Below are 21227 nucleotides of genomic sequence, written 5' to 3'. Positions count from 1 at the left end.
AAGGGGCATAAGGGAGAGATCTGGGTGAGATTTTGATGGGGAAGAGAATCATGGATGTGTGCATCATGCAGTGTGTCCTAAATCATGTAGTTCATTGATTAACAGATCACTAAGCAATAAATCTGTATATCTTTGTTTACTTCAAACAAAACAGATTATGTTATGCTTTAGGAAAAAAATCGAATAATCTTGGCCTGAAGGAAAGCTTGGGCAGCTTCTAATGGACTTTGTAAAGCACAATCCTACTGAAAACAGGATGAACTATAGCGGCACTTGGAGATTGCAGACCTCCGCTAAGTCATGCCCTGTCTTGCAATATTAATGCAATGTGGATCTTCTGAGAGGGGAACACATTTTTTCGATTATTCCGACACCACATGAATGGACCTATCTCACAATGTAAACGGAAGTGAAAAATAATTAATGTTACCGCCCCATGATTCAGAAACAAATGTAATGCTTTCTTCCTCTGCCCGTGCTACCTTCTTCCACCAATTTTCATGAAACTGTAATCCTTAAGCTTGAAACAGAGCCGGGTGGTGATTTATTTTTTTTCTAGGCTGGCAAAGGCTTGGCCTGCCCTACACTGCCTCTGATTGGTTTACCCTGATATTATTACCCTAACCAATCTAACTCGTCATGCAACCTACCAACCCAAACAACCAAGGCAATGCGTACTAGCCAATAGGAGGCAGAGTAGGGTAGGTCATGATTTTGCCATTCTAGGGAGCGGATCTAGCGGGTCTTTTGGTTACAAAAAACGAAAAAAAAACGTATTTTTGGTAATCACAAATGTAACCACATTCAGTACACAAGTTGAAACAAACACAAAGGATATATAGTATATACTAATTTCTGAAGAAAAAAATGATGTTTCTGTTCAAGGTTGATGTTGCTGTTTCACAATTTCTGAATTCATTATTTTAATTTTCAATCATATCTCTTACAGAAGTGCCTTTTCCCTTTTGTAAAACTGACATTAAGCGATACTTACAGGTTGAGCGGCTGCCATGCCGGCCACTGAGCCTTAGTTTTAATAACAGTCAGTACTTCATCTCCCTGTGAAGAGAGAGAGACAGAGAAAAAGGTAGATACATAAAGCAATTTGTCACTAAATGGATGACTATAAAAGGAGAAAAAATAAACATTGACAGAGAAAAGGCCAACATTGACAAATTGACACGCCTGCAGGGAATGAGAGTACTCTCATCCAAGGACAACAAAGTGTGTTCCACTTTTTGTTCACTAATTGGCTCTGTGCTGTAGGATAATAGCTGTCTGTTATTCTAGTGGGGAACGGCACTTTACTACTATTCACTACATAGTCTCTCTGTAGCATTACGGCCACTTTATTGGACTGCACAACACATTATCTATCATAATGCATCGGATGTAATTATTCACCCAAAAGCAGGAAGACAAATGATGGTTATATTGTCTTAAAGAAGTTGATAAGACTGGAATTGGAAAGTCCATATATGCCCTTTCTAGTTTAATAAGAGCTTTTATTGTATTTTCTCCACTTCTACATCTTTTTGACTATTTCTTTTCATACACACACAAACACACACACACACACACACACACACACACACACACACACACACACACACACACACACACACACTTCAGATTCAGATTCGAAATTGGGGGGAAATGACTGGCATGCAGCTACTTGTAGTTAGCAGTAGATGGATAACTCTAAAGTTATCTATGGTGTTCCTCAAGGCTCGGTGCTTGGACCAATTCTATTCACCTTATATATGCTTCCTCTAGGCAATATTATTAGGAAACACTATTCATTTACACTGTTATGTAGATGATACCCAATTATACCTTTCAATCAAGCCAGATGAAACAGTGGGGGAGGGTGTATAGCTATAGACATGGCACCCCTCCTCTTCTCTGCTTCTCTTCATAGTCATCCGATTAATCAACCTTGAAGGGCTGACTCAGGTTTGCCTAGGACCAGCTCATAGTTATGCTGCTGTAGTTTTAGACTGCCGGGGGACTTCCTTTGACACTAATCTCTCTTTTCATCTGGGTGCATTCATGTCCCAGAAATGCTTGTTACTAACTTATCTCTGGGGAGCTTATTCCCCGGGGTCCTTATGTTTTCTCGCCTCACAGTTTTCCTTGGATAGGGGTGGCACCTAAATCATGGTTGCAGCTGCCGTGGTCTCGCTTGATGCCCTGCTGTGCCCCGCTACACATTTCTCACATCAAATCCTCTGAGTTTAGTCAGCAGAACCAGGCGTTGTTGTGCCTTTTGGTAAATGGAGTCAGTGAGTTGGGAGAAAGACAAAAGGCTGTCAATCTCTGTGCCCAGATACTTAAAGGCTTCCACCTGCTCCACTGCCTGCCCATTCACCCTCAGGGTTTCAAAGAGAGAGTGATGGGGGTCAAACATTCATCATCCCCCATAGCACAACTCTTTTGTCTTGGGAGATATTGAGCTCCAATGAGCTCTCTTTTATCCAGGACATTAGGTTGTTTACCTCCTGGTGGTATGCAGCAAGGGATTCCTTATTCTTGATGGGGGCAACCATGGCCATACTGTCTGCATATTTAAAAAGTGACTTGTTGCTATTGTAGGTTATATTGTTTGTGTAAATGGTAAAATAAATGGGGGATAAAAAAACGCAGTCTAAGGGGAGTCCAGTGTTTAAAATCATGTTTTGGAATTTAAATCCATTGAATACGATGTTCTGAGCCGGTATTCAATTCAACAACTTTATTAATCTCACAAGGGGCAATTCGTTAAGAGCAGCTACAGACAACACACACTTATATACAGCACACAGGCCTACGTATAGGCCTACACCCTAGAGAGTAGTTATCCATTTGAAAGTCGAATTGCAGAAGGGATAAAAGAGTTAGAGTGGCGATTAATTTTAAAAGCAGGTAAAATATAACGTCTTGATGACAACAGAGAAAATTCACTCTGAAGAACATGATCTGAAGAAGACAAAATGCTCATTGCTTTACACAAGATTTGTTGATTAGAAAGGTAATTTCAGAAGTGAAAAAGTCATGCCTCCGAAGAAGCAACCGGCGATAGAGGAAATCAACGACATTAAGAGGTCACTTGACTTTCTCTCTGAGGAGATTACCGCTGTCAGGCTGCAGCAAAAATCCATTTTAGACCTGGTTACGGAAATAAAGGCTCTCCGGCTTCAAAATGAAGAGAAGGACAAGAGACTCGCCTTCCTAGAGAACAGAGTGGCTGATCTAGAGCAGTACACGAGAATGAATGATGTTGTATTGGGGCTCAAATTAAAACCTTGGTCGTATGCTCGGGCAGTGAGGATGACCACTGACCACGATCGGGTCGGTTTCTGACTCTGTGGAGCAACAAGTGGCAGCCTTACTACAGTCCAAGGGCATCGAATTGGACTGTAACGTCATTGAGGCTTGTCACCCTATGCCCCGGAGAAATAACAGCAACAAATGCAGCCATTATAATGAGGTTTGTTAACAGAAAACACAAAATTGCAGTACTGAAACAAGGAAGGAAGTTTAAGGGAACATCATCATCATAAGGGATCTACATGAATGAACATCTCACCAAACGAAATACCGATATCGCCTGGAAAGCACGATCCTTGAAGAAGCAGAGGAAAATACAATCTACATGGTCCACAAACTGCAAAATCTTCATTAAACTAAACTGAACACCAGAGGAGGCGAAAGTGATGGTGATCAAAGACATTGCGGAACTTGACAAGTTTCAATGAGGAGCAAAGTGGATTATGAGGTAACTGGAAAACACAAGTAAATAAACTCACCTCAAACATGACACACTCTGAAAATAATCATTTATCATCTAGGCCTACATCTGGAGATAATACACCGTTACCTATAACCCAACTGCTTGCTGATTGTGATAAGCTGGAACTGAAATCATTTGAATACACTGAACATAATTCACAAGACCATGAACACAATATTGACCTAGAAAATAATTACTAAAACAGTAGAAGTATGCATGCACATTTTCTCAACATTAAGGAATATTTACGCCAATTCACAAAACCGATAATTGCAATATCAGAAACGTGGATTAATCCTGAAAAAGGTTAGGACTTTGAATTAGATGGTTATGAACTGAATTATAAAAACAGGGAGAACAAGACTGGGGGAGGCGTGGCTGTGTATGTGGACAAAAACCTCAATTTTAAGGTGGTAGAGGGAATGACAACTGCAATAGGAAATTTATTAGAATGTTTAACAGTTGAAATCTGCATCGAAAAGAAGAAAAATGTAATTGTTAGCTGTATTTATAGAGCACCAAGTTCTAATATTGAACTATTCAAGGGGTGGATGGAAGAAATGTTCATAATGTCAAATCAAAAGGTCATGTTCATCTGTGGGGATTTTAATATAGATCTGCTTAATCCAAATAACCACAAACCAACTGAAGACTATAAACACAATGTACAGCTTAAGCCTCTATCCAAAAATCACTAGACCCAGCAGGATTACATCTCACTGTGCCACTCTGATTGACAACATATTTACGAATATTACAGAAAATAATACAATAAGTGGATTACTGATCAATGACATCAGCGACCATCTACCAGTGTTTACAGTTATTCATAATGACTATAAGAAGGAAAAGCAGGAGATTCAATTTGAGTACAGACGAGTACAGACAGAAGTGGCAATAAATGCTTTAAAAAATGAATTATTAAATCAAAATTGGGAAAAAGGTATATAAACATTGATAAAGCATATGATATATTCTTAGGGGTATTTAAATTGTTGTATGATTAAAAACTGTCCATTTAAAGGAATCAATGGAAAACTTAAATATTCAAACCATGGTTAACAAAGGGATTACAAAATGCCTGCAAAAAAAAAAAAAAATACTATATAAAGAATTCATAAAAAATATAACCAAATATGTAGAAACAAAGTATAAGAAATATAAAAATAAGATAACTAGTATTATGAGAAATTGTAGGAAAGAATATTATAGCAAATTATTAGATATTAATAAAATCAATATTAAAGGTTTATGGACTATATTCAATAGTGTTATTGGTAATGGTTCTAAACAAGTTAATTATCACCATCACTTTATTAATAATGATATGATTATTAATAATGTGGATGATGTAGTAAATGGCTTCAACAATTATTTTGTAAATGTTGGACGTTCATTGACGTATGTGTATGATTGTGTGTGTGTGTCTATCTATATATATATATATATATATATATATATATATATATATATATAATAATATGCATGTGATAAATATAAAAAATGAAATAATAATAATAATAATAATCATAATTTACTGAGTTATGGAAAAGGGGTAGGATTAAATAAGTGAATACTTCTTCCTAATCCTTTTCAGACATGTCCATCCATCCATCTTCGTCCGCTTATCCGGTATCGGGTCGCGGGGGTAGCAGCTCCAGCAGGAGACCCCAAACTTCCCTTTCCCGAGCCACATTAACCAGCTCCGACTGGGGGATCCCGAGGCGTTCCCAGGCCAGGTTGGAGATATAATCCCTCCACCTAGTCCTGGGTCTTCCCCGAGGCCTCCTCCCAGCTGGACGTGCCTGGAACACCTCCCTAGGGAGGCGCCCAGGGGGCATCCTTACCAGATGCCCGAACCACCTCAACTGGCTCCTTTCAACGCGAAGGAGCAGCGGCTCTACTCCGAGCTCCTCACGGATGACTGAGCTTCTCACCCTATTTCAGACATGTCTGTGTTGGCTAATAATACTTTTTAATATTCTGTTTATTGAATGTTTTGCTTATTAACTTATTAGTACATTTTTTGATGTTTTGTTTGGTTTATTTTTGATATGTCTGAAATAAATTTCTTCATTCATTCAATTTAAATCGCTTTGTTTCACACCAATCATTTTAGAGCAGGTTTTGACTATACTGTTCAGGCTGTTTCTGTCTTTCACTGTGAGGCTGTGAAACCAGCAGATAAAAGAAAAAGGCTTTAAGGCTCATAAGGCTTTCGATAAAAGATTGATAAATATGACAGAGAATGACTGGCCTGACAGAAAAGGAGTTCAGTTTCCTGAGTAAGTGAATTTTCTGTTGCCCCTTTTTCACAATATCGTCGGTATTAACACTGAATTTAAGGTGGTCATCAAAAATGGTACCTAAATATTTAAATGAGGTGACCATTTCAACCTTTTCATTGTGAATGATAGACTCCCTGGCTGCAGGTTTAACGCGTCTATAATCCATGACAAGTTCCTTTTTGTTTTTGAGACATTTAAGTCTAAGAAGTGTTAGTCACACCAACGAACAAAATCAGGGAAAGCCTTCCCATGATTATTATATCGGTTTTAACATGTTTACATAATTTAGTGTTCAAAAAACACTTTATTTTTCTCATACTGCCCATGGCTGCTGCACCTGTATTCGCCCTATGCATTAGACGCTCTGTTGGAGCGCCTGTCTCTCTAAGCCCCCCTCCCAAATAAAACGCAGTCTGCTCTGATTGGTCAGCATGATTCTGCATGTCCACAAGTCTCTGGAATCTCATCTGTTGTTGCACTCTGAGCCTGAGACTGACTGCAACAGAGCAGGACATTGTACCGTGAAAAATCACCAATAAAGGCTTCTAAACCAAATACTACTCAACCAGATACAGTATGTTTTAGCAGTAATGTGAACCGAAATTGGGGACAACATGAGCAGCCAAGATTACAGGTTGCCCTGGTGTTAGAATGCAGCTCCTTGTAGTTAGTCGTGGATTGTAATTGAATAGAGGTCTTTGCTCACAGGGATTTCTCTGAAATACATTTACCACATTATTTGAAGCTCTGGCCACGTTTAACATGAAAATCTGACATTGTAACATTATAGATATGACAGAAAATACGGAAAAGCATAATAGGTTCCATTTAAAGCTACAGTTGTTAACTTTCATACAAAATAACTGTCATATTTGCTCAAACTGTTACTATATCCTGATAGTACTAGATGAATCAGATAATCCATGAAAAAAAAAAAATCACATTCCTCTGCCTCCTCTTCCTGGCTCCTGGTTCTCCTAATGACATAAGGAAAACAACCAATCAGAGCTGAGGAGTCTCTTACTTATTGTCAATGACTGCTCTTGAACTGCAGTCAAACTGGAAAACTAGGCAGGGCTTTAAAAGTAGTAGCTCAGTCCATAGGGAGTTGGGTTGGGAACCGGAGGGTCGCTGGGTCAAGTTGCCGTACGGACCGAAGTGCGGAGTGTGAACTGGTAGCTGGAGAGATGGGTCCCCCTACAGGTTGTCTCATTGGAACTACAGCTCGCGCTACCCGCCGCTTGGGTCCCCCTAAGGGTTGTCTCATTGGAACTACAGCTGCAGCTAAAAGTTACATAGTGTTGCTTTAAGAACCATGTAAAATGTGCCCCAATAATTTAACATCTTTATACATTCATTTGTCTCTTTTAGTAATCATTATGTTGCAACATTTCAGATCCTGAACAATTGCTTCACTGATGACTTGTGCTCCTGTCTTGATAAGACCTACTCATAAAAGGTAAGATCACAACTGGCTACCTAATTACTGCAAAATCATGTTTTGCGTATTTTTAGGAACATTTATTAGATGACAGCTTCATTCTCTTGTTCTGAATAGATTTGTATTTTTATTTTAAGGTATAGAGCTCTCTTGAACGCAAGTAATGCATTGATGGCTTCTGTTAATATGTTGAATTTCAGATCCTGGCTGGGATAGTCTTTCTCAGCTCCCTCCTTATTGATGTGTTATAGCTGGACTGTGGAGCTTGCATGTGGTACGTTATGGCAGAACATAGATCAACCTTTTTATGAGGTATTACTAAAATAATAAATGTTGACACATTATGGTCCCAATGACACAGGGATGTTTTGCTGTTGGTAGAAAATATTATGGAATTATAAGTTGATGTTGACTAGTGAATCTGACTGACTAGACAGTATCTGTGAATGCACCCTTAAGAGTAGGCTATAAAGTTGGGTTTTGATAGTTGCCTGAATAGCAACTCTTGTGCTTCTTTTAAATTATTTTTTATTTGCAGCCACCTCTAAATATAAACACAGATCAGTCACTGTATGTGTTTAGGTATCAAATGTATTGAAATTTGGAATGAGAAACAGAAGTGTGCTTCTCAACATACAGCACTGATCACACAAACAATTGAGGCCGGTTTTCAGGTTTATCTATTAGTGAGTGTTGTGAAAAGGTAAGGGACAAAAACTTCAGTTTTCGTACGTGAAAGAGATTTAAAACAAACAAGATTCTTTACTTTTTTTCCTTCCCTTCCCTGTTAAATGTGGACATCTACAAAGTGGTGGTAACCTTGTTTGAGATGTTATCCAATTCACATGTTTATAGAAATATGAGGTTTGTGTAAACATTATTGTATTAAACTTGTACATCTAGAGTTTTGCTCGGACATTAACAGTAAGGTGATAATTTTACTTCCAGTTGATTACTGAGGTTGTAGTGGGTGGTGGCGGTGTACAGTTTTAATGTACAAATGTTTTATTATTATTGTGTCTACCTACATGAGAATATTAGGAACACAATGTAAACAAAAACTGAAAATATCTAAGTATAGTTAAAGGGAAAATCTATAACAGAGCTGTTGGATTGCATTAGATTGCCCTACCTAATAAAGTGCTTGGTCAGTATTTATTAAATTATGTAAATGATAAAAAATGATCTCTAGTTTGTTACAATCACCCAGCATTACTTCATCTTATTATGTATACACATAATGTTTAAGGTGTGATGCTATTACAATTATTATATACAGGAAATCTGAATTGCGTAGGTAAAACATTTTCTAATATATTGTTTTTCTCTTTGCTCTCTCTCCTCTGTAAAGGATGAAAAGGTACAGCTGTTAAGTACTTCAAAAGCTCTTCCTTCATTTGGATGCTTGCAGACTCGCAACCAAGGTACAGCTACTCAAGAACAAACTGTACGAATGAGACAATCACTGATTTGGATGATGAATGTTCCATAGAACAGGAGAAACATTTTGGGCTGAAACTGAATAAAATTATTACCTGTTTCAAAATAGAGCAGAGAAACTACACTTGAGGAAAACAACCAATTTTTTTGCAAACTTTTGAAAAACTTTTACCATACATGAAAATTGGTAGTTGAGTGGCACTACTAGAGAAGTGATGTAGAATTGAGAGACCATGCTGCGCAAAAACAGTTGATATATAACCATGGATATTTTGTGGATGTTTTAACACTAAGTTGCATCAAAAACAACTGCAAGGAAGTTCAGTCATCAAACCATCTTTCATCCGTATGTTAAAGAAATGCTACCTTAACCGAGAGCAGCAATTTGAGTAGATGTTTGTTAAAGTGTTAAAAATTTATTAAACTGTAAAAAGTATGAATTATTTATTAATTTTCTGTCAATCAATCGACTAATATTTGCAGCTGTAATTCCATGTGTTACAAACGTATACATGTATTTAATTGAAGTCAATGTTTAAATTTTTTGAGTGTACACAGTACAACAGCACAAAATATGTTCCTGAAAACATTTAAAGCGAGAAATAGGCAATGTAGTAACAGAATCATGATTCATATATTCTCAGCGCTGCATAGTTTGATAGCAGTTCACAAGCAGTCATTGACACTGTGTTAGACTCCTTTGCTCTGATTGGTTGTGTAATGGAAAATTACATATTTGTCTATTAACATATCTTACTATTGACTTGTTAGCTATATGAACTCTTTACCTCTGTTTTGATGTATGGACCCTGATGGCCTAACTTTATGTTCTTCTGTTTATCTAAAGTGCAGAGACTGGCTTTTCTCTACCTCCTATTTTGGTCACAGATTTGGAGGTGAGATGGACGGATAGTCAGAAGAGCTGTTAATTTTACCCCCTCCCTTTTTCAGAGGTGGAAAGAAACTAAATAGATTTACTCATGTTACTTTGTTGTGTATTTTTGCATTAACAAATGATCAGCATCTAGGCTGCCTACCAGGCTCAAAGTCTTTCTGTAGGAGATTGAGAACGAGATGGAGGTGGATCAGGCAAGCGACGACGGTTCAGAGACTGTTTCAGTAGAAATGCTAGCTGAAACATCGAATTCTGCTGCTCAAAACGACGGAAATACTTGGCCACATTTGAAAGACTGTTTTTCATTTAAATTCAAGAGGGCCAATAGTATCATCATGCAATGCCAGATGTGCCTGCCAAAGGTGACTGAACTGGCAGCATTCAATAACTCCACATCTAATCTGCAGAAGCATGTTTTGGTAAGTGCATTGGTACTTCAAACAAAGTTTTCATGAGAAATAGCAAATTGCCAATTAGCAAAACAACATGTTTCGTTGGACTGCTAATTTTTGTCTAGCACTAGCTAGGACAACGTATGTATGACACTGGCTAAATTAATTCACATACATCTAATGTCATGTGTGACGTGTTATGTTATTACATGTGTATACATTTGTATAGATGTTTATACATTTGTATAGATTTTTTTTTAATTAAAAAAATTGTTTTGGAGTTATGACCCCATGTCCTATTTTCACTACATGGGAGAGACTCCCCCCTCCCCATTTTACAGTTTTTTTTTAATGTAACTAAGTAACTTTTACTTAAAGTACATTTTAAATGAACTTCTTATTACTTTTACTTGAAGATAGGTAATTTCACTTGTAGTTGAGTAATATTTCATCAAAGTATTGATACTTTTACTTGAGTACAATATTTGGTAACACTTTACTTGACAGTACCGACATAATCGTGACATGACACTGTCATAACTATGACATGACACTGTCATGAACGTGTCATAAACCTTATAAACAAGTCATAAACGTTTGACTTCTGTCATTAAGTGTCATTCGGTTTTTGTCATGACAAGTTGACATTGTTTAGGTTGTCTTGATTATGACAACTTGACATTAATCAAAGTGACATTACAGAAGTTGTCTTGGTCATGACAAGTTGACATTAAATTTGTTTGGGATGTCTTTGTAATGACAACTTGACATAAAAGAAAATCCACCTCTTTTTGTATTCATGACATGTTGACATGATTATTATAATTAGATGTGCAAGGTTAGAGATCAATTCTAGCACTTGGTCAGATAGATGTGTGACAAGATATTTCACAAAACTGGCTGTCATGACACTATTATATCAGACTCTCATGATGAACTGAACCTTCTTTGCGCAAAGAATGAATACTTAAAAGACTTGGTTGAATGAAGCTTTATTTCAGATCTCACCTAGGTATTAGAATTTCTACCACAAACTTGGTGTCAGAAGTGTACGGCGTGCGTGATTTGCATCTGGAGCCTGGAGCAGCAGTGATTGGCCATCCTGGAGGAGAAAATCTGCAGCCTCTACCTCACTTAAGATTCAAAGATGAGAGGACTGACTGCTAAGGGCCCCGGACCATCACCACCCTTGAGAGTCGGACCACGTTGTCCTGAGCGGTGAGACATCTGAAATAAGTTATCTTTGACTAATTTAAATTTGAGTAACTGATAAGGTTTGAGGTTTTGCTTTGTTGTCCCACTGTCACATTTGGTCATGTCAATACAGGGCTGAGTATTATGTGCGAGTAATTACATGAGTTAGGAAAACGCCAGAGTTGAGTAGTTGCGTGCGTTCGGAGAAATGCCAGGGCTGAGTAACTACATGCGTCTGGGAAAACACAGCGTTCTGGGAACGTGTCAGCTGGAACGTAAAGAATCCTAAGGGAAAAAGTAATTACCGAAATAATTACCGCTGTTTTGATTGCTTTTAACCGAGAGAATTTGCACGCCAGGGAAATGAGTGACATTTGTGGAGATGGGAAACAGAATACATAAATCCAATCCTTGTGAAGAAACAGAGCAAGTAGCCTAAATTCAATCCATACAAGAGAAAAAGAAAAGAAAAAAAAAAGATGCGAGTAAATCCAATCCAAATCCACATTTGAAGGCTATGAGTATGAGGAAAACTAAAGCAGAATGTAGAAACAGGGAAAAAATATGCTAAACAATTACTGTGTTGTAAAGAAAATAATTATTTTGATAAAGGAGCAGACAAAGCTTCTCAGAAAAGTTCTGCTTTGTATTTCCCAGTGCCTCAGTGTGGCGGAGCAGACCCAGATCTCACTCCCCCTACTGCATCGGCAACGGCACAACCTCGACCACTAGATAGCAGTCTAATTCGACGAATACTGGGCTCAGCATTCAATTCTATCGCCAACATGCTCTCTCCCTCTCAAACTCGCACTGGACACACAGCTGGAGATGGAGAGCAGGCAGAGGGAGGGGCTGCAGATTTTCAACTGCCCATGATTGAAGTGGCTGAAGGCCAGGGCACCCAGATGGTTTTCAGGGCATGGTAAGAGGCTGACATTAAAGAAGCAATGTCCCACCTGCCCCACCCAAAGTACTCCGGCTAACAGTTCTCTGATGAACTGAAGGTGTTTTGCCAATGATGTTCTCGCAACGTACAACATGGTGTCGGACTTCATCCAGTCTGTTGTCTTCCCAGTCGAAACAGCTGGTTTTGGTCGCTTCCTGAACATCAGGGCGAAGGCCCTTGATAAAGTAGTCACGCAGATGGGCTTCGTAGGTAGACACAGCCTGTCCTGGGTATTCAGTAGGTTGTCAGATGCCACTGTAAATGGCAAAAACTTCAGTCAGTTTAGCCAAAAACTCCGACGCAGACTCATCCTCATTATGTCTACAGGCGGAAATGTTGGCTGGGTCTCATGACAGAGTGCTGTCACGACTTGTCTGTAACGTGTATTGGCGTCATGGTCCCAATCAAGATGTCTTCTGTGGGGACGCCATGTGGGAAATTGCTTGACAGTTTTTAACCAGTCTGTGACTCCTAGTTTAAGTACCATGAGTCTCCTTAGTTCTGGCAAAGTCAGGTTGAACTCCTGGCAAAACACCTTCAGTTCATCAGAGAACCGTTCGCCGGAGTACTTTGGGTGGGGCAGGTGGGACATTGCTTCTTTAATGTCAGCCTCTTACCATGCCCTGAAAACCATCTGGGTGCCCTCGTCAGGAAATGTTGTGAAAAGAACATTTCACTGTTCCAGTCAACACAGGCAACTTTAGCCCAATCCATCTATTGGGATGTGATATCATGTTAAAATTGGGATCAACACCTGAAGTTTTTAAGTTAATACACACAGCAGATTCAGAGTGCTGTTTTGACAATTTTGTTAAATATATCTCAGAGCAATTGTTGTATGTCTATCAGATTAAGCTGTCTGACAGTAACATGTCATTCATCACGAGATTTTCAAATCTGGTTTATTACCATGCCACTATTCTGCATGAGCTGCTGAAGCCTTTAAAACTGTCAGAAGTATAATAGTAACAATTTACACTGACTCCAGATGAAGGCTGTGCAATAAACACATTTTTATCGTGATTACGATTTTGGTTTCTCACAATCACAAAGTCAATGTAATCAAGAAAACAATTATTTTTCACATTCACTTACTGAGTAAACTCTTGTTTTGTTTTATGTTCTGAATGAGAAAAAGAGTTAAAACGTGAAAAGTATCACTGATTTTTTGAACTGTTTCACTACTTCTACTACCACTACTTCTAAGTTCAATAAATACAATAGTTTTCAAAAGTCAATGAGTAATCTTGTTAATTGCAATTTCAATATTGACCAAAAGGCGCATTATTATGAGTTTATACCATTACAAAGTGGCTGCATTGCTTCCTGCTATCATTTGCATCATTTAATATGTTTTTGCTGTGTGTCAAGTCATTCCAAAACCTCTGTCCAGTTTCTACAGGAATGCGGGGGCAGATGCAGCTGCAAAAGGTAGTATTGGACTCACACGCACGCACGCACGCATGCACACACACACACACACACACACACACTTTTTGGATTTATTAACCTAACTCTCTGTTATGCAAACAGTGGAAGAGAGACTTTTTGTGTGGAATATTGTGGAAGACAAGTGGTTGCACACTTCAAAATGATTGGCTCTAGTATTAAATAACCCTAACCCTAAACAAAACATTTCTTTCCCCATTTTGCTATGTTGACACATGTCAAAAAGAGGAAATGTGTTTGATTTAATAATGTAATCAAACAAATTGGTTTGCTTTACAACTTATGCAAAATTGTATCAATCTTGACTTATATGTGCAACACACAGCACTGGGAAGGGAACACCAGTGCCTCTAACGGTACATCCACAACATGGATAACACCATTGATCTCAAAATACAGTCCCAAGCTAGGGACCCTAACATTCAATATTTGCACTCAAGGTGTTTTCAATCCCTCTCGAGATGTTTTTTGTTTGTTGCTCTAAATGCCAATTGGCCCTGCCACAGTATATTTCTTATTAAAGAACATTGTTGTATTCCTAAAATTTCCGCAATAGTGAACCTTATTTTGTCAGTATATTTGGCCTGTACTAGCTAATGTAACAAATAATGAGTACAGCATTTTCTTTACCACCTCCGACACTGGCAGAGCTTTAGGTGACTATCACTGGTAAAAGAAGTGTTGATTCTTTGCTTCGGTGAACGTGCTAATACTACACGGTGGAAGTGCTCTGTCACAAGTAAATGTAAATATTTCACCACTGGTGACAATGCGAGTTACCCTGATTGAATTGAGAAATTGAATGGCATCTACGGTGATATTTCTTTGTCTCTCTCTCTCTCCAATGAAAACACACCTTCCAACCTGGACAGACGGTTCTGGTCAAGTTCCTGAATCCCAGAAATCTTGGAGATCAGCCTGTTTTATTATTGTGTGCAACCCGTCGTTGTTTAATTGATTGATTTCAACTAATGTTTGAGAGAAGTGTTTGTTTTGGCTGCTTCTACTTGTTTTATAATTGATTACATAACTATTAATGAATTTATTTGGTCAGAATAGATGATCTGTATTTAGGAGTGGCCATTGCCTGGGCATAAAGATGATTCACTATACTGATACAATTTGATTTTTCATTTTTATAGTTTTCTCAAATCTATGGTACCACAAAACAGTGTTATTGATACTTAATGCTGTTAATAATAACATTTTTATTTTACATGTTTTATTTCTTTTTGTCATCATGTTTAAATTAAATTGATATATGCTTACACAGGAATATTTTAGTTAGATGTCAGAGTGCTTCAAGATATATATTTTTTTCCTTATCCAGCCTTTGAGGTTTTTTTTGTCTTGTGACATTCATAGTTAGAGACAACACTCCCTACTCATCAAATGTCTGACGCATAGTCAAGGACCCCTGGCGTTAAGTTTCAACGCCAGGGGGGTACCCGTTGCGTTATTTTTCGACGTCAGAGAGACATTCATGTTATCCCTCACCCTCGGATATAAACGAAAGAAAAAACACGCCCCCCTTAACTCGAAATCTGTAGCAGTTTTATTATTGGTATTTTTAACCCAATAACAGCTGTTTTAATCAACATGTATTCACAAGATTTTATCATGGTTTATATGTATTTCTTTTAATGTTATTATTTCGGTCTATTTGGGCCAGGGAAGCTGGGTTGCTTTTTTGTTTATTTATATTTTTAAAACTATAACGCTACATCTATCAACATTTATTTAGATGTTATCATGGTATTTATTTCTTTATTTTAATAATATTATTTCGATCTTATTACCGGTGAAATATTACAGTATGCTGTAATGCAGAACATTACGGCAGATAGCAGAAACACAGGAGTCGAACAAGTCCTGTAACAGCTTCTGTTGCGCGTCTCTTACGGGAGTTGTAGTTTTAAAGTATATTGGTATATTTCTCATAATTAGAAGTTGACAGTGTAGAATTTTGGATACATCCTGGGGTTTTTGGGATGGGGAACACACTGGTGTCATCAGATTTTAAAAATTGAATCGTTAGGTGAAAATAGCTTATTACCATATTTGACAGTGCTTACAGTGGGTAAACTTTGGTGACCATATCTACATGACAGCTGAGGTCCAGAGCTTTCTATAACAGCTTGTCATATGTGTTTAGCACCTTCTGCTGCTAAATGACAAGCCTTCTAACATGGACTGGGTTCAAAGTTCAGAGGTCAATATTTCAAAGCAGGAGTAATGTATCCTCTTCAGACTGACATATGTTACTGTCGAGGTTGAGATCTTTCCAACGATGTGTTTGCTATAGTCCTCTGACAACATTTTTCATTTTGTTGTTCAAATGCTTCACACATAACACTTGACATATTGTTTTATCACACAGCTGACATTTACTTACAATAAAAAAACAACATAAACAAAGTTATATGTAGTCAGACTGAAGCACATCACACAGCCACAATCTATTGCTCATCTTTCACAAACAGTGACAAGAGCAACACACAACCATATGCATTATATCATGAAGCTATTGCACAACCCCTGCAGCCTCAAGCAACATTATTTAAAGTTTTAATTGAGGTAGGTCCGAATAGGCCTATAGTTTAGCCTCTTAAGAAACGCCTGCATTTTCAAGCTTTTTGGTCTAAACGTCATACCCAAATTAAAAGTGGTACAGCTCCCATATACTTTGACACTCAGGGATGTATCATTGGAAAGGAAACAACGTACAAAATAAAACACTTCTCAAATACAAAAACACACACCCACATCAATCATACACATACTTGAAATAACTATATACATAAATATATAGAAATAAGTAATTATACATAGCACAGGGTGTGAAATGCTTATAGGAGGCCCTGTTTTTGCTTTGACACAGCTCCAGCCATTACAGGGTTAAAATTTCATGGGCTAAAAATGTAGACGGGTCTATAGCATTTAAATCTAACTGGTCCAAGCAAATGTCGCTCGAGTACACGTGGTGCTCGCATCGCGTCAGAGGACTCTTCAACTTTTCATTGGTGTATCACAGGCAAACCTGCACCGATTGGCTTATACCAGGTCTCTATGGAAACCTTAGAAGTCAGAGAATGCAGTGACGCCCACATCAAGTTGCTAGGACCCTCAGGAGAGACGCGAGGAAGCAATACAAATACGGAAATGAAAACAGTTTAGCGATTTTCCGTTGTGATTTGGCCAGAAACGTCAATATTGTGAGGCGAACAGCTCGTTTTGGATATAATGGCTTGGATATTCCATTTCCTTGGACTCTTGGAGATTTAAGAAAAAAGAGTTTTGGGCAAAAAATCCCAGACATATAAAGATAAAGGGACAAGGAAAAAGGTATGAATGCACTACACACGGGCTGCGCTGTTTACGCTGTATTGTTTTATTTTCTTTAACTTTGTAGCAGTTGTGTAACTGCTATAAATCATCTTATGCTTTGTGTCTGGGCTTAATGGAATCCTGAGCGTCTAAGCTTTCAATTGGTGTGTCGCATGGCTGTATATTTTGAATATTTAATGCTTTAAAGTTATAAAAACGTGTATGAATGGAGGTTACAGCGACGCCACAGCCACAAGCTGTACCGTAGACGGTACAGTGAACGTTAAGTTTACATCGGGGTACCCATATCTTCTGCCAGAGGAAAAGAGCTCATACTTGGCATGGAGAATAAAGATAGATCAGACCATATTATCTGTGCTTGCCTGGGGAGACTGGTTTCTATTCCTCTCCACAACCTGACAGTAATTAAAATGCTATGTAATGCAGCCTTGTATAACATAAACCCTCTGATTCACTGTTAGTGTCTGCTCTAAATGATAACACACACTTTCAACACAGGCCTTCCAGTCAAAGCTGTTGTCCATATAAACACCAAGGTGCCTATAGAGCAGAGCTGATTGATTGGTTCATCATTTATGACCTCTGATACCCTCTGACCCATGTCACGACCCTTTCCTCAGCTTGTGAAATGGTTGAATGAGATGTGTGAATTGTTTCTGTGTGCAGTATGTAGGCTAAGGCAGAAGTGTGCCAAAAATGCCAAAACACATGTTGTATATACAAAACTATATACAGTACATCTTACTCTGTGAACAAAAACCTCAACAACAATCTGTTTATCCTTTTAATTTCTTGAAAATACTTCTTAATAGTTCTTAATAGTTCCTTCTTAATTTTGAAAAAGGCTACAAAGGTTAGGATGGCTACAATCGGTAACCACGGTGATTGATATGAGGATCATCTTCTGAATATAATAATTAATATGTTAGGCCTACCATAAATTGATATTTCAAAAAGTCATTTATTTAAAACAACTAATAATGCAGTGTGATTTTAAATCAAACAATAGTCCCACAGATAAATATGCTTATGTTTTTTTTTCCCTTTAGTCTTTGCTATTAATATTCATCAACTGCAAAATTAATAATAATTATAATTAAAAAACTATGCATGGTAAATAAAATAAAAAAAATGTTTCTTTTTGTATATAGTTTATTTTTTTCACAACAGTACAAGTTAAAACAAATGCTAATTAGTCAAACTTAGGCTGAATTTATAAACACTGAACTGTAGGTTTTTTATATAGTATATATAAGGCAAATCAAAGTGCTTAGCATAAAACACTATTTTTTCATTATTGGTTATTTTATTGTGTAAATTCTCATGTACAACGTGCACATTCTTTCACAGACGAGGAGGGGTAATTACTACGTCAATTCCGCTGATTTTTTAAAACTTTATTACAATGCATAACTTACTGGAACAAAGCTGAGCAACGTGTTGTTGCTGGTGTACTATATGTACATTGAAGCAATACTGTCATTAAAGACCCGCTGATCGCTGTCCGATTCTGTGAATGAATGCCGGCATTGCATTGTGGGATATCGGCTAGCTCGGATCATATCGTAATGTTCTGTATTACAGCATACTGTAATATTTCACTGGTAATAAGACCAAAATAATATTATTAAAATAAAGAAATGAATACCATGATAACATCTAAATAAATGTTGATAGATGTAGCATTATAGTTTTAAAAATATAAATAAACAAAAAAGCAAACCAGCTTCCCTGGCCCAAATAGACCGAAATAATAGTATAATAGTTAGGCAGTGCATAGACAGAGCTTGTTTTGCATAAGTGTTATGCACAATGTAATGTAATGATATCTGAAACTGAACTCTTGCGAATGTTTGTTTTTCTTCATGTTAAAGGAACTATGTAGATGTTTTGTAAAATATGGGTTGATAAATATCAAAAAGGGAGAAGTGTAATGGAAAATCACATATTTGTCTATTAACATATCTTACTATTGACTTGTTTTTTAGTTTTTAGCTGTGTGAACTCTTTACCTCTGTTTTGATGTATGGACCATGATGGCCTAACTTTATGTTCTTCTGTTTATCTAAAGTGCAGAAACTGGCATTTCTCTACCTCCCATTTTGGTCACAGATTTGGAGGTCAGAGGTCAGATGGACTGATAGTCAGAAGGGCTGTTAATTTTATCCCCTCCCTTTTTTCTGTCTTCTTGTAGAGGGTTAATGAGCAAGTGATTCTCCAAGACTCTTTGTTCATTCTCCCAGACAGTTTCAGGGCATACTCACACTTGTCCCAGTTCAACCGTGCCTGAGCACGTTTGACCCCGAAGTCCGGTTCATTTGATTAGTGTGATCGCTCCGGACCAGGTTACCAGGGCACTGTTCGGTTGGACTCGGGCACGGTCAGTGTTATTGCTTAACATGCCCGGGTCTGGTTCTTACCTTACAGATGAACAGGATTATAGTCGGCGAGTCTCTCTCTCTCTCTCTCTCTCTCTCTCTCTCTCTCTCTCTCTCTCTCTCTCGTTATTTTGGTTGTGGCAACAGACGTAGTGTCCATTCTAAAGACTCGTCTTAACAAAAACCAACTAAGCAATTAGGACCCCGGAACCTGCCTTTGGCTAAGACCAGTTGGTGCAACCCGCTCTAGGTTACTGCAGCTGACCTGCTGGAAAACTAGCATCAGACAAGGTCAGAGCTATGACTTTAAAGCAACTTTAAACAATTGACAAATCCTTTGCTCCAGCAAAGAATGCAGGTTTGTCCTGCACATTAAACTTCCATAAGGCTTGTAGCAGCTACAGGAAAATGTGTCATATTCTGAATGGCTTGCAAGAGGCTTTTTGACGTCTCAACAAGTTACATATGCCTACCAATTTTCCTAAGTCTATGTGAAAGTTAAAGGAGGTGGCTTTTACTTTAAAAACTGTTAAGGGGCGCTATTGAGCCATTTTGTTACACCCAAGCATGAAAGCCATAAAACGTTTCACCAGTCCTGATGCATGTGCAAATTTTGGTGAGTTTTTGAGCACCTTAAGCCCCTCAAAAATGTGATTATTTGCGCGTAATAATAATTAATTCAGTGTCAATAGGGTCCTTGCAACTGTTCGGTGCTTGGGCCCTAATTAAACCTGCAAGCAGAGATAGACCGGACCTCGCACCTCAAAATGGTGTACTGTAAATGTTGTCCCACTTCCTGTGTCTAAGATAAACTGTTCATGAGTTATGAAAAGGGGTGTGGCCAGGGCCGGCGATTGCTATAGGCGAACTAGGCGATTGCCTAGGGCGTCAAATGCTTGCTTGTCAACCTGATTATTAGATTGAATTGATAATTATTGTCGATCATTTCCTAATTGGGGGAAAACTTCAAACTAATGATTTAGTTTGAAGTTCCCGTGACATGACGTTTCCAGTCTATGGGTCAGACGCAAACACACGGAGCTCTGAAGCAGACCTGTGCGTCGCATAGTGTTCACTCTCGCTGTAAAAATAGAGACGAGCAGCGGCACAGACCACGGAGCTGCTGCAGCGCGTCTTCCATGGTCTGTGCAGCTTCAGGTTTATAATAGACGCGCTCTGCTGTGGGCATGCTGCAGCAGATGTGTCCCGTTTGTGCTTCGTGTATTTCTGCAGTAGTTTTGGGTTTCCACCTCCGATGTAGAGCAGCGTACAGCCACTTCCCTAAACTTTGTGTCATTCAGAGACCAGAGTCTCAAACGGGGCTCTGTGTCTGTCAGACAGTCTGAGATCTACCGTATCAGCAGAGCAATCACGTAATGCACAGCAGACTATGGTGCAGGTAGATTCTTTTCTGAAATACTGTGACTTTATTCTTGCAATAGCCTATTATCACTTCATTTTTCTCAAAATATCACGACTCCTCCAAATCTCAGAGAACACAGATGAGATATATTTTAAATGTGCACAAAGTTTTGAACATGAGTAGACATATTGCTCAAACACATCTGAAATATTAAAGTCCAGGGGTTTATTAATTAATTAAAATGAATTCATGTATCATTGAGGTGAATAATTGTCATATGCACATTTAAGGAGGCTACTTCCTCAACAAAAGAAGCAAAAG

General features: G+C 38.2%; 1 protein-coding gene across 2 annotated transcripts in view; it reads right to left on the bottom strand.

Moving 5' to 3' along the window:
• The window catches only part of LOC116057552 (spondin-1-like), a 293280-nt gene that overhangs the window by 99276 nt on the left and 172777 nt on the right, over window positions 1-21227 (bottom strand). For both annotated transcript variants that reach the window (XM_031310072.2, XM_031310065.2), the window contains exon 7: window positions 995-1059. In XM_031310072.2, coding sequence (XP_031165932.1) covers window positions 995-1059 — 65 coding nt within the window. The remainder of the gene's footprint in view (window positions 1-994; window positions 1060-21227) is intronic.

The sequence above is a fragment of the Sander lucioperca genome, chromosome 7 (assembly GCF_008315115.2).
Source record: "Sander lucioperca isolate FBNREF2018 chromosome 7, SLUC_FBN_1.2, whole genome shotgun sequence".
Lineage (NCBI taxonomy): Eukaryota > Metazoa > Chordata > Actinopteri > Perciformes > Percidae > Sander > Sander lucioperca.
Note: the sequence above shows the minus strand (reverse complement) of the source record. Positions and strands in the feature narration are given on the sequence as shown.